We start from the raw sequence: 14,162 nt of genomic DNA on the forward strand, positions 1-14,162 counted from the left end.
TGACTGAGGAGCTGCGTACCCCCACCTTCGCATTCCAGCCAGCGCAGCCCTTTGAAGGGGGCCGCTGGGTTCAAACCGTTTCAGAACTAGTCGGAATTTGAAAGGCGTGATGATTTCAGTGAGTTTGCTGGGGCCTGGCTTTGGCACCAGTGTGTTAGGTATATCTCATGTATACGGCCGTGAAATTGTCTGCGCCTGCGCAAGTGGTGTACACGTTGTGTATTCACACCCCCAGACTACTGCTGATCTCTGCACAGATAAGTCAGCAGGTACAAGCAGTGTCTCCAGTTTTCAAGATCCACTGTAAACAACAAATGGAAACCTCCAGTTATGAACTCAGTGTACTTGCTCTCATTTAGGAATACAGCTCCATAAATTAGCATGTACGGATGCAGCCATGTGACCTCAGTTTGCATACAGTAAATTATTTACTATATTAATCACTCTAATGGATTTTTCAAAGCCTTCATTAATACAACATCCTTTTTACCAAATGATGGTACACATGATTGCACACATCCTTTTGTGCTTGGGCTGTTTCACCCAAAGCAAAAAGCCACACGCGCGCTCATGCAGTAAACAGGACCTCTGATACCCAGGGGTCGGTGCTGTCACCTGGAGCTCAGTGGAGCTCGCTGGAGATGTTTAGAATGATACTGTCGATAAAGCAGGTTGCAGCTATCTGGAGCCTTTAATCAGCCACCAGCATGTCTACAATAACTGTCTTTATTCTTGCCTCAAATCAGGTAATTAATGAAGGGACACAGCTCTGTGGTTCAGCCAAGTTAACTCTGCCCATAAGAAAGGGCTTCAAGTGTGTGTCTCACTGTGGAGGCTGGCAGGTGGCTTTGCCTGAAACCAAAGCTTTTGGTTGTGTTTTGCTCTAGAATGGTAAGATTTGTGATTCTGGAGCCGCAGACCTTTTCCATGGAGCTCGGATAACCAGCTTTCCTGTGTCCTCAGGCAGTGTCACATCCAGCAATACCACCGTCAGGGTGATTGATTTTTCTGAGGACTTACTTAGGGTCATAGAATTGCCCAGTGGCAGGCACCCAAGTTCCCTCCAGAGACAACAGGCTGCAAGGACAGACTGCGATACTCAGTCCTCATTGTCCTAACAGCGTGATGAGCCCAAATTTCCCTTTCTACCCGCTGTGGCATCCACTGCTTCATCCACACAGACACGGCTTTCTGGGTGCCAGCAATGAGACACCAAATTATCCAGATGTTTGAAGGATGCTTTGTGGAAAACCTGAACAAGCTCCTGCTTACCAATGTACTTGCTGCTCCATCCTGTACCTCAGCCTCCTTTCCTCAGCTGGTAGCAAGCAGGGGGACTATCAGTTTTAAAGCCTTTTAGGGTGCAGGTATAGATTGCACCATATTTTGAAGTTAAAATCTTGAAGGAAAACTCAATCAAATGCCACACCAGATGTGCAGTTCTCTGCCTGAGGTGTCAGGTAGAGGTGACTTGCATTGGACACCATGTGAAGCAGGCGGTGGTAAAAGATGCACCTGAAAGATAAACCTTAGACAGAGAACCTGGGGAAGGAAAATATTTCCTAATGAGCGATATGGTTGATGTTTTACAAGAACAGGTGAGGAGACTGTCCATTTCGCATGAACCCTGCCCCTGACCAACCACCACCAGTCAGTATTTACAGAGAACTGGTACCTTGCAGACAGCAGCTGGGTTGTGGTCGCTCCACCCAGCTGTTGCCTGCTCGTAGTTCCCCCCTTGCCGCTGTGTAGCACTGTCTGCCGAGTCGGAGGAATGCTCTCTGGTCACAGATGCAAGCAGAGCACACTCCTCAGCTCTGGACATTACCTATCCTCTCCTTTCTTTTGCCTCTGGAAGTTTCCCCCTCAGCTGTGACACATGATGTTACGTAACTGATGTTTTTATAATAAGCCATGGAAGAAGTCAGCAGTTGCTTCAGCGAGCTGCTGTCTGAGTGTGCAGCCACGAGACAGCCCTCAGCCCTGGTGTGTGGATGTGCATCCAGGCCAAGCAGCGGTGAAGAAATCGCCGCTCTTTGCCTATGCAGGAAGCAGTCAGAAATTGAAAGTGTTGTAGGGAGAGACCAAGATCTTGTTAAAGTGTGGTGGCCCTCAATGCTGTCCACAGCCAGCCTGCAGAGAATGGAGGGGACCTCCTGTTACTCAGCAAGCTGGTTTCCGAGCACTGGAGCGAACCTGTCTTTTTATGTGGTATCACACGTTCCCTTTTGTGCTGTCATCGCTATTAAATTCGAATACAGATAAAAGGATTCAATTTCAGGAGCGGGAAAGTGAGTGTACTTCAGCCCTCTTAATCTCTGTGCAGTTCAGATTTCCCAGGACTTACACTGAGCGCGTATATCAGATAAAGACACACTAATTGTGTTTCTTCTTTTTCTGCCCCCCTCTCCCCGTTTTCTTTCTGTTTATCTGGCACTGGATGTTTGGAAACTGCAGAACTCTGTTTGGAAACAAGATCAAGTCGGTGGCCAAGAAAGCATTCTCAGGGCTGGAGGCCCTGGAGCACCTGTGAGTAACCCACCATGCCTCAGAGTTTGGGAAGGGGGGGTCTGCCAAAAGTAGCTGCTTGAGAGATCTGCTAGCAATTTAATAGCGTCTTTGTAAACTGAGAAGCCAGCCCATTTGTGGGGGCCACCTGCTTCCTTCTCATTATAAGTCCGCCTCAACTTTGGCCTTTTTTTGTGCCAGGAACAAAGTTACAGAACATATGGCAAATCTGCATGCTCCTAATTTTTTGATTTGTTCCTGGATAAGTATCGCCTTGACTTGCACATTGCTTCTTGCAGGCTGTTAGGAAGGAAAATACTCTATTTCAGATGTAGCCCCTCTCTCCTCCTCCCTCGCCCCAACTTCCTCCTAAATCTAGGCTCTGGCAGCGACACGTGTTGCAAATGAGCGCTTGCGACGCAGGCACCAAACCTCCCATTCAGCACAACTGCCTGAGAGCGATTCACAAGAAGTACAATTTGGCTGCTGCTCTGTAATTCGTTCTGCGTCCCAAGGCTGATGACTCCAGCAGTGATTCATGAATAACTTCCTCTCTGAATTAAGACAAGTTAAAGTATAATGTGATTTTGCTCTAGATGTTTTACTGGCTGCTGACTGTATGAAATGTGATGGCCACTGAGAACACAGTGAAGGGTTAGGGCTGCCTGGCTTGGGGCTGCGCTCCCAGGTAAAGATTCCCTTATTAATGCTGTACTGGGACCGTCCTCTGCAAGCACTTGTCTGTCCTGCGCTTCCCCTAGTAAACTTCAGCCCCGAGTCCGACACTGTCCTTTTTCAGAGAACAAGTGAATTTTTTGATCAGAAGCTGTTAAGAACACCTTCTTTTGGATACGTCGCCATGTTCTTCAAACACGATACTATCCTCTCAACGTCAATGTCAAATCACTTCTCAGATGCTGTTTACTGCCAGTATTTGCTTTCTGTATGTTTGCTGAAGGTCTAGCCTGGGATATGACACTCCAGACTGTCTTTGATTGTGGAGGGGGCTGAGGAATTTCTGAGCTATGGATGATGAAGGTAGCTGAGACCAAGAGTAATGTAAAGATGGGCTGTGGAATGAGTTAGTCATTTAGTCCCATAATGCTTGTTGGTTGACTATTGTTTGGCAATACTTACTTGATATTAAAGTGTTTCATGGAAAACCATCTCTACGAGCTGTACGTGCGTGTGGCCTCAACAAGGAACTACCAACTCACCTGCTAGTCGTTGCTTAAATATTGTGAGACTTCGTCTCTGCCCTAGCACCCCTTTTGTTCACCTTGCCTTCGGTTGTGCTCCGCAGGAACCTTGGGGATAACGCCATCCGCTCCATTCAGGCCGATGCCTTTGCCAAGATGAAGAGCCTGCGGCAGCTGTAAGTAGCTGGACCGTGCGCACCGTGAGGGAGACAGGGAACTTCCTTGCCCTGGACGTGAGCAGTAGCACGTTGTTTCCAGTGGGGTGTTATCCACATTACCGCTCGTTTATGTCCTCCTCCCCGCTGTCCTCCTCTGCAGGGTATTTTTACACATGAGTAGATGTCACGGGAACATCTTGCATTTAACAGTGACTGAAATTAGATCATTGGAACAGGTTCCTACAGCAGGTTCGCATCTGTGCGATTATTCATCTCCGCTCAGGAAGTCCAGCCCTGGTCCTGTTAGCCAGCTCTCCTGACGCTGCCACTGATTTAATTACCAGTGGCCCATCTGCTCCTTTGCTGTACCTATGTTTAGGGCTCGCACACAGCGCTGACATTTCAGCGATAAGCACCATTTGAACTGGATCCACTTGTCATCCAGCCTTCTGGTGTAAAAATACGGATGTGTTATCAGAGCTGCTGCTTGTGCTCCAGGCTGGGGCTCTGCACTCTTATCAGACGCTGTTTCCAGTCTTCCCTGGTTTCCTTTTCTCTTCTCCGTAAATATTTAATCCACTGTCAGTGCATTGCTGTGCTCTGGAGCAGTGCAGTGTCTGTGGAACAAAATCACTTGTTTGGTATTTGTGCAGGTTCAGACTCTTCTTCCTCATGCTGGAGATGGGACTGGGATGATGGCTGTCAGCAACGGCATTTAATACCAGTGACTGACTGGGGAAAGAATAAGATAAAACGTTGCATGTCCATTGTTTGTTTAACCACCTTATCTATTGCACTGGCTCTTGAAACAAAATTGAGGCGAAAGTTTCATCTTATTAGAGAAGAGTTTGTGGGATCCCAGCTATTGTAAAGGAACCTTTATACCATGGAGGAGAAGGTGGCTTTCAGATAGGGGATGTACACATGCAGAATTCATTGTCTTGTAGCCTCCAGTACTACGGGTCTCTCTGACCTGTCCCAGCTAACAGCAGTGTTCATGCTGTCATGTGTATTAGGGGCTGCACGCCTTCCTAGGGCAGCAAAGGGGACAACTATGGAAAAATCAGATCCCTTTGTTCCCTCAGTTCTCCTCTTTCCAGTCAATTTCTTTCTTTTCCCCTTTCCCGGCTAGTTTCAGACTTCGGGATTTCCAGAGGTTATCGGGTAGAAAAATGGAGGAGGTTGGGATTCTGCTGTGCTCCTGATACCCTGGTATCAACAACTGGCAGTGCTGCAGGACAGGACTTCTCTGTCAGGGCCATTTTCCAAGGCTCTGAGGCATTCTCACGCTCCGCTTGAGAGATCAGATTGAGTTTTCTAGGACCTGGGACCAAACCAGACCAAAGCCTCCATTCCCTGTTGGTGTAAACTCGCAGTTCTTCACTGGCCTCGGAGTGGTCCTGAGCCACAGTTTGCCACAGAATTTAAAAAAAAAAAAAAATAATCCTTTTATTTGCCCCCTTTTCACAGCTCTTTCCTTAACAGGAAGTGCCGAGTGACTGTTAGAACGCTGAGAAATGTTTTTGCATTTTGCTTTCTAAAGTAGTCACTGTTTGTATTGGGTTTACGCAGGTGTCTGCGGTTGTTTCTCTTCCACTGCTTCTGTCAACCAGTAAACACAACATCAGCTACACCTCTTATCCCTGGTGATGCTGGTGTGCCAACACACGCCTTAGAGAAGGCAGGCGGGGCCTCTCCACTTGCTGCGCTGGTGTTGGCCGCGGAGGGAACTAAAGGTCCTACAGTGGGAACTTGACATCCTCCCACTGTTCAGTAATTAAATCCTGAATTCAGCCCCCACCTAAGAAGCTTAAACCACAGAGGCAGAGAAGGAGCATGTGGTAATTCGATAAATGGGAGCGGGACGGGCTGTACTGCTGCCCTGTGCCTCTGCTGCGTGTCTCCTTTGTAGATGGTCTGCCTCGGTTTCTCTCACTTAAGCCAGGGGTGGCATTTGCTCGTCTGTTCCGGGGATCACTCTGGATGTTGGTTAATAAATATAAGGTGCCAGGGAGCGTCACTGGGAGTACTGGAGTGGGTTGCTCTGCGTGGAGAGGAAATGCTGTTTAAATGTGTTATGCATTTAACATCATCAGTGCCTCAAGGACAGCTTCCACCCTTGCTGGGGTGGGGAGGGAGGAATGTGTCTCACATGAAAGGGCTCTGAGCTTTCCAGCTTTCTCCGTGCAGGACTCACAGCAGGCTCGTGTTGGTTTTGTTTCCCTGCAGCCACATAAACAGCGACAGCTTCCTCTGCGATTGCCAGCTGAAATGGTTGCCGCAGTGGTTGGTGGAGAAGGAGCTGCAATCCTTTGTGGTGGCCACCTGCGCCCATCCTGAGTCACTGAAAAGCAAAAGCATTTTTGCCATCCTGCCAGAAAGTTTCGTGTGTGGTAAGTCTTGCCTGTGTGTTTCGAGGTTGTACGAAGGGTAGGGCTCACTTGGGAGACATTTTCGTTGACTGCTAGTGTGTTATTACGAGCGGGTTCTGTTTTGCTTTGGTGTTCAGTGGGATCAAGGGAAGCCCAAGCCTGCATTTTAAAAATTTGTCATTGACTACAATTTACTTCCCACCAAAACCACACAGCGCATGGCTTGCACCTCGTGTGTTCCTCCCGGGGCTCCCTGAGTGTGAAATCAAAAGGGACTGATGCTTGTTCCAGTTCCAGATGTGGGGCTGCACAGAGACTTCTCCAGTTCCCTCCGTTTGATGCTACCAAGACTGCAGCTATAATTTTTTTCATGCTAGAGTGTTCTGACCTTCTGTGGCTTTGTGTTCTTCACTCACCTTTTCGGAAATAACAAAGGGTAAAAAAAAAAAAGGCATAGGAGAACCTCTCCATCAGAGCTCCTTTTGGGGCAGTAAGGCATTACATATGAACCAACTGATGGCTGCTTTTCCTTCTAAACAGCACCTACTGCTGTTCTCCCACCCAAACACTGCAGTCGGCTCCGCTTGAGCTGTCTTGCAAAGCAGCTTTAATACCCAGCACACACAAACATCCACAGCCTCTCTCCTAAGGAAAAGAAATATAAATGATCAGAGGAGGCCACAGTGACGCTGCTCATGCATCCAGCTTTGGGGCAAAAATAAAGGCCTGGTTTGGTGAGCCAAAGCCATTGCTGTGGAGCCACCAGTGTGGATCCTGGGTGGAGCTGGATGTGGCTGTTTGTTTGGTGGTGAAAAATGAGCTTTTGAAAACACTATTTAACTAAGTTGAATGTATGATGCGTATTGAACGCGGAGCAAAAGTTTCATTCCAGCTGCTGTCCCATGTTCCTCTTGATGCAAAGTGGTGGGGCTCTGCCTAGGTGGCCTCTGCCAGAGCAAGTTTGGGAAGTTTGCTGTGTTCAGCTGGAAGAAGAGAGCGCGAAGGCTCCATCCCCACAGCAACATCACAAAGCGAAGACAGCTTTGCTGCTCCGGTGCCTGCCAAGTCCTCCAGGCACTAGTACTCCTGGTTCCAGAGCCTGGCTGTTTAATTAAACCATAGTCAAATATTAAATTACACCATTTGTAGAAATCTCATAAATGAATCTGCTTGGAACCTTGCTAAAACCAACAATCTTCAGGGCAGAGAGAGTGTGCAAAGCTTTCCACCCAGATGGGTGACAGGCAGATGCAGCTCCTTCCCCTCTGACAGCGCGTGCTGCAGTCCCCTTGCTCCCAAGCGTTTATCCCTGGGGGTGGCATCTGCAGCCCTGTAAGTGTCCTGCTTGCTTTCTCCTCCTGCTCTCATGCTAATGCCGGCCCAGAGGTGACGTTTTAGGTTCAGTATTGCTCTTCATGTGTGGGTTGTACGAGGAAGGATATTTTCTGGAGACCATAGTATCTTTCTGAGGTTCAGCTACCTCGGTGAAGAGACAGAGTCATCTTGTAGGTGTTTGAGGTCACTAAGTGACCATCTCAGTCCACTGATTGCGCATAGAAGGAACCAGAGAAACTAGAGCCCTAGCTGAGAGCAGTGGAATTGTGTGTGGCGTAGCTGCGCCGTAGAGCCAGTGGTGGAGTGCTCTGCAAGAGCAAGCTCTTTTCCTGGTGTCAACAACAGTGGGTGTAGAAGCAGAGGTGCAGTCACGTCTGTCACTTAGCACTACTCACGTCTCATTGCATCTCTCTGCTGCTCCAGTATTCGTCGTAGTCCAGCACTAACTATCCCCACTGTTTTCTCTTAGATGATTTCCCCAAGCCACAGATCATCATCCAGCCAGAGACAACAGTGGCTGTCCTTGGGAAGGACATCCGTTTCACTTGCTCGGCCGCCAGCAGCAGCAGCTCCCCCATGATGTTTGCGTGGAGGAAAGACAATGAGATGCTGTACAACGCTGAGATTGAGAACTTTGCCCACGTGCGAGCAAAGGATGGCGAGGTGATGGAGTACACCACCATTCTGCACCTCCGGCATGTCACCTTTGCCCACGAAGGGCGTTACCAGTGTATCATCACCAACCACTTTGGCTCCACTTACTCCCACAAGGCCCGACTCACTGTTAATGGTGAGTAGGAAGCTGCTTTCTCATCCTTTCCTCAGCCTGAGCTGGTACAATTCTCTGGGACCTACTTCTGGCAGGCAGCTACTCGTGAAGGTCCATCCTGATGGTGAGGAGCTGTTATCCTCTGCACACCAGCTGCTTGCATCTCAGTGGATGCTGAGAAATGCCACGTGAGGAGCACATGCCGGGCTTGTGGTGGCCACCACCCAGCCAAGCACTTGAGCACATTCTTACTGGCTTAAGCTGCTTTTCTGTGGCTGTTCCAGTAGAATCTTTGCCCAATGAAATGGGCAAATGAAAACAAAAATAGAAAAGGATACAAAGAAGAGGGACCATAGGGATTGAAAGTTCTCTATAGGAGAGATAACGGGGTTTCTTGTCCTGGTTAATCACAGAAGGAGATTAGCTTTGATCCCAGCTCTGATGATCCTGACTGGTGGGGGTGGGTCTTGGACACTGCAGACAGGAATGTGTTGTAGAAACCCCGGGGTTAGTCCCTAGCAGTTTAGATACACCCTGCAAAAGCAGCTTCCCAGCCTCTTGCCTGTGGTTAATTATATTAATCTCCTGTCTAGGGAGATGCTGTTTGCCCCATGGAATTGCTCACCCCTTTTTCTTGTTGTTTTTTCTTTATCAGTGTTACCCTCATTTATTAAAAGGCCCCGTGACATCACCAGCCGGACGGGGACAATGGTACGGCTGGAGTGTGCAGCTGAAGGACACCCCACCCCACAAATCGCCTGGCAGAAAGATGGGGGCACGGACTTCCCCGCGGCCCGGGAACGCCGCATGCACGTCATGCCTGACGACGACGTCTTCTTCATTACCAACCTGAAGATAGAAGACACGGGTGTCTACAGCTGCACAGCACAGAACTTTGCGGGGTCTGTGCTTGCAAATGCCACCCTGACTGTACTAGGTAGGACGCGTTAGTGCCCCAAGAGACCCAAGTGGTCTGGCAGTGGGACCTGGAAGGGGTTGCTGTTCAAGCCCTTCAGCAGTTGCAGATACCGAAGAGGGATGGAGAGGCAGTGCTCTGCCTTAGTCTTGTCTCATTCATTAATGCTGTAGGTATCCAATGACAAATGTCCTGCTAAAGAAGAGAAAGAGCCGTAAGCTGCATTCCCTCTTGTGCCAAGCGAGCCCCTTCAACCACCCTATTTGCTGTCTGGGAAAATGACTTCAAAAGGAATTTGCACCTGTCTCTCTTGCCCTACGAAATAATTCACCTGTGTCAGCAGTTGTGCCTTGTCCTTGGGGGTTTCTGTGCTGGAAGGACTAACACCACCTGGTTACGGGATGGCTCCGGTTGTGACTGTTAGTTCTGTTGTGTTTTGCAGCTGCCGTGCTCCTGGGCACGTGGCTGTGTAGTGCATCGCCGTGTATCTGCTGCAGGAACATCAGCTGTGGTTGATACTGTTAAAAGAAACCTGCTGTTATGCTGTCCCCAAAACTTAATTTCTACATTTGTTCTCTTGCAGAGACACCATCTTTGATTCATCCTCTGGAAGACCATGTAGTGTCCGTAGGTGAGACTGTGGCTCTTCAGTGCAAAGCCACGGGGAACCCAACTCCCCGCATTACCTGGCTGAAAGGCGACCAGCCCCTCGTTGCGACAGAAAGGCATCACTTCACCTCTGGCAACCAGCTGCTGATAGTGAGGAACGTTGTCTTGGAGGATGCTGGGAAATACACCTGTGAAATGTCCAACACCGTGGGGACAGAGCGTGCACACAGCCACGTGAGCATCTTGCAGTCTCTCGGCTGTAGGAAGGACCGTACCACGGTGGGGATCATCACCATTGCTGTGGTGTGTAGCATCGTGCTGACGTCTCTGGTCTGGGTGTGCATCATCTACCAAACCAGGAAGAAGAGTGAAGAATACAGCGTCACCAACACAGGTAACCCTAATCTCCTGCTAAGGTTTCCTCTAACCTCTTGTGCTGTCACTTGCCACTGAATTGGCACGTCAGGTAGCCACACAGTTACACTGGAAATGCATCTTGATGGTTCTCTTGGCTCACAAAGCCTCGCTGGCTGCTGAAGCCTGGTCAGAGCTGCATTTCTCCCCTTGGCTGGTTCTTCAGAAAGGTCTTTTCCACTTGGCAGCAGTTTCGGTCGTCACTTTGCTAATTTGATTTTCCATGACCAAAACTGATAACTCTTGAGACAGCCATGACTATGTCCACGGTGCTGGGAACCTGTCTTACTTCTTGGGAATTGGTATTTTCAAAGACTTTGTATTCAAAACTTGAAAAATTAGACTTCGAAGCTGGAATCCCCCTTTTGCGTGTTGCCTTAAGAGCTGTTGTAGCCCTGCTGTTGAGGGTATTCCCCACATTTTAGGGGGAAAAGTACTATTCATTGCTTCCTCCTGATACTCAAAGCAGATAATTTGGTGCTGAAACAAGTGTTGCAGTGAGAATAAACTCTCCTACTCTCAGTGTTATTATTAGGCTGCCGTTATGCAGCCTCTGAACAGAAGTATGGAAGAACCAGCCCAAGACTTACCCACCCTGCCGGGATTTGCAGCCTTCCTGTGTTACACTCGGGTTTAGGTATAGCACAATGTAGGACTTAGAGACACGGGCTGGGTAGGAAGTCTTGGATACCATATGACCAGTGTGATGTGTCAGGGGGATTTTTGGTTTTACCGCTTTCAGTCCTGAAAATCTCAGACTTCGTGCCTAGCGTGATCGAGTTTCACTTGGGTTTGTGTGACAAGGGAAACTGAAATTGTGTGGTAGAAAACGGAGAAGGCCCTGGATAGCTGAAGGGCTTGGACTTCCTTGCCTGCTTCAGTGAATCGAAGACCTTGTTCTCCAGAAGTCTTTTACACCTGACTGTGGGAGACAGAGGACTTCAGTTAATGAGGTGCTCTGACTTTGAGGGGAAAAGGAAGGATTTACTCGTTCTGAAGAGACAGTTCCACTCCACCCACCTCGTACTGCCCGTGCCAAATGAAGCACTCCAAATGGCTTCATCAGCACCGTATCGCACAGCTTTAAGCTTGGAAAAACCAGCAGCGGGGTTTTTGAGGGGAAGGGAGGATTTAGGCAGTTCAGCTTCCGTTGCATCTACAGAAAATAGCAGTTATAGATCTGATACCACATCCCTCCCGAGACTGTGCTTTTACCTGCCTGTGAAAACAGAAGCCTCCGTCTCTTACTGACATTTCTCTGCTCCCGCTGCTCTAGATGAGACCATTGTGCCTCCTGACGTGCCAAGCTACTTGTCTTCACAAGGGACTCTCTCTGAGCGGCAGGAAGCGGTTGTCAGAGTAGAGAACCAGCAGCCGAACGGGCACATCGACAGCAATGGTGAGAACTCGCTTAATTATTTTTTTCTATAATGCTCTGCCAGAGCTTGGTAAGAGGAGGTAGAGATCCCAGTGCAAAGCACTTCTGTGCTCGTTCGGACTCAGTTATCGGAAAGGTCTTCACAGTGTAGCGCTCCAGCTGCTGCACTCATGCAGAACAAGGCTGTCTTTCACTCCACAAAGCTGTCCTCTCCCAGCAGTAACAGTGTTCAGACAAGCAGGCTGCTTCGGAAACTGCTCACTCGGGCCCTAAGGACTATTTCTGTGCTAATTTTAGATTATTTTTTTGGCACCAGAGTTACTCGTAGTTAAGCTCTGCTAGAAATATATTAGCAGTGCCTGTCCCTGCCTTCAGGCTTAGAAATTAAATGCTGGGATTTTACAGTATTTAAACACAGTTAGGAAGGAAAAGTTCGGAGTTCTGAATGAAGATTCTCCTGAGATCGTACAGCATTTGTTATTAAACATTAGTTTAAAATTCTCTCTTGCCACCACTGCAATTTTTTTCTCCTTTTTGCAGCTTTTGCAGTAGAAATAAGACTAATGAGTCATTGAAGGGAGAGCAGATGGTTGTAATCTTTAGCCAGATGGTTCGTTTGTTACAGGTATGTGTCAGACTGATCCTGGAAGGTGTCCAGATGTTGAAGCTCCCACTGTAGGCTGTAGACAGCCAAAGCTCTGTATCGGCTATAATAAAGACACGTGGAAAGCTGAAGACGTAGCTGATGGAATGCTTGCTCCAGACAAGACAGGTACAGAGCCCGTTAATCTGGAGAGGTATTTGGTGTCTGTACAGAGCAGAAAGACCTCCAAGTCAGGGAAGTTGTTGCCTTCAGAGAAAAAAACCCAGAGTGATTCTCAGGTGTGAGCACAATGGATTCTCATTCTCCTGCTTTGATCCTCTACCAAGCTGAGAGAGTTTGAATTCGAGGAACTGTCACGAAGAGGCAGGCTAGAGCTCACGGTTGCCTTTCCTTGCAGCTGGCTGACTGGTCTTTGATTTGAGCTCTTCCTAAAATGCGAGAGCACTTTCAAACCGAAGGTGTTAAAAATCCTCCTGCTCTTGAAAGGGGCTGTCAGTTACAAAGCTCAGCTTTTTTCCTTTTCAAAATGTAAAGGTTGGTTTGAGCACTGCACCTGCCTCTGCTCTTTGCCAGTTTCTTGGGTGTTACGCTCATACTTCTCTATTTTTAGGATATGTTTTAATAATGGAAAGTTGTCAAGTGCACTAAGGAAACTAACTTTCAACATTTAGAAACTCCTCCCTGCTTGCTGCTTTGAATTCTGCTCCTCTGGTATTACCAGTAACAGTCATCCTGTATCTGGAGATAACAATAGGAGCTGACAGTGATCCCTGTAAAGCAGCAGCACAAAAATAAGAAAGGCAGCTTGGTGTTTTAAAGCAGGTAGAGGAAAGTTCCATTTTATTTCTACCCTGACTAGAAAGTCTAGTAAAAGAAATAAATGCACAGTGTATTTAAAAAAAAATCACAACTTTTTCGGAGTAAAAAAACCCCACAACCAACTAAACATTTTATTGGAACCACCTTCAGTGGTAGCTGCCGAGTTCTGAGAAACACGGGTCTGTACCAGCCCTGCATAAACCAAGAGACATGCACATGATGCAGGGAGAGATTCCCACACTGCCGAGGGACAGATGAGCTAAACAGAGCTGCCTCTTCCTTCCGCACCTTGTGTGCTTCAGTGCTGACAGCTTCCAGCTGGTTCATCCTCATTTGTGTCCTTCTTCCTTTCAAGGCTACAGCCTGCCCGTGGTGTGCACGGACTGCAGCGGCAGCACGGACAGCATGAACGTCCACATCTACCCCAAGGAGGCAGAGTGCTACTCCGAAAGCCTTCAGGCTCTGGACAATACCTACCCAAACGCACTGAGCGGCAAGGACCGGCACCGGAAGAGGGGTGCAGGCACCAGCCTTCTCCAGCCTCAGCCGTGCAACGGGGCGGCCAGCGGCAAGAGGCGGGAAGCCGACGGGACCCTCTATCCCAGCAACCACGACAGAATAAGAGCCGTGGGCGCGACCAGCCCGCTGCTTGCAGACAAACAGGGTACGTGCTTCCTTGGGGATGTCTTTTTCTCCCCAGTGCCCTCTGGGTTAGAGCGGAGCCCTGTTTTCTCCCATCCGCTGTTTTCACTGGCTCAAGGGCACGAATGACAGTGGCAGGGCTGGAGTTCGGAGGAGCGCTGGCAGGCTGAGCATCAACTAACCACGCCGGTTCTTTGGGTTTTTGCAGGCTCTTCACAAGCAGCAGCAAAGCCTTCAGAACTCAACAACCTTAATTTGGTGAGAGCTTCCCCAGCAGGAGGGTCATTAAAACAACTGAACGTGCTTCCTGAAGTTGCCTCCACACTACTGGATCTGCAGAGCAAAGCGGAGGTGAAACAGGCTCTCCTGTCCCCCAGCTACGCACCCAAGCCCAGCGACTCCGTTCATGAGCTGAAGGCGCCGCAACGAGCGCCGGACC

At 48.8% G+C, this 14,162-nt stretch overlaps 1 protein-coding gene across 1 annotated transcript in view; it reads left to right on the forward strand.

Moving 5' to 3' along the window:
- Positions 1–14,154, forward strand: part of LRIG1 (leucine-rich repeats and immunoglobulin-like domains 1) — a gene marked incomplete at both ends in the record, with an annotated part of 53,690 nt that extends 39,536 nt beyond the window's left edge. The window contains 10 exons of the mRNA XM_010136219.1: positions 2,458–2,529; positions 3,812–3,883; positions 6,095–6,258; positions 8,042–8,362; positions 8,997–9,278; positions 9,841–10,260; positions 11,557–11,679; positions 12,266–12,430; positions 13,437–13,745; positions 13,932–14,154. Coding sequence (XP_010134521.1) covers positions 2,458–2,529; positions 3,812–3,883; positions 6,095–6,258; positions 8,042–8,362; positions 8,997–9,278; positions 9,841–10,260; positions 11,557–11,679; positions 12,266–12,430; positions 13,437–13,745; positions 13,932–14,154 — 2,151 coding nt within the window. The remainder of the gene's footprint in view (positions 1–2,457; positions 2,530–3,811; positions 3,884–6,094; positions 6,259–8,041; positions 8,363–8,996; positions 9,279–9,840; positions 10,261–11,556; positions 11,680–12,265; positions 12,431–13,436; positions 13,746–13,931) is intronic.
- Positions 14,155–14,162: the final 8 nt, after the last annotated feature.

Source organism: Buceros rhinoceros, unplaced genomic scaffold (assembly GCF_000710305.1).
Source record: "Buceros rhinoceros silvestris isolate BGI_N320 unplaced genomic scaffold, ASM71030v1 scaffold1315, whole genome shotgun sequence".
Lineage (NCBI taxonomy): Eukaryota > Metazoa > Chordata > Aves > Bucerotiformes > Bucerotidae > Buceros > Buceros rhinoceros.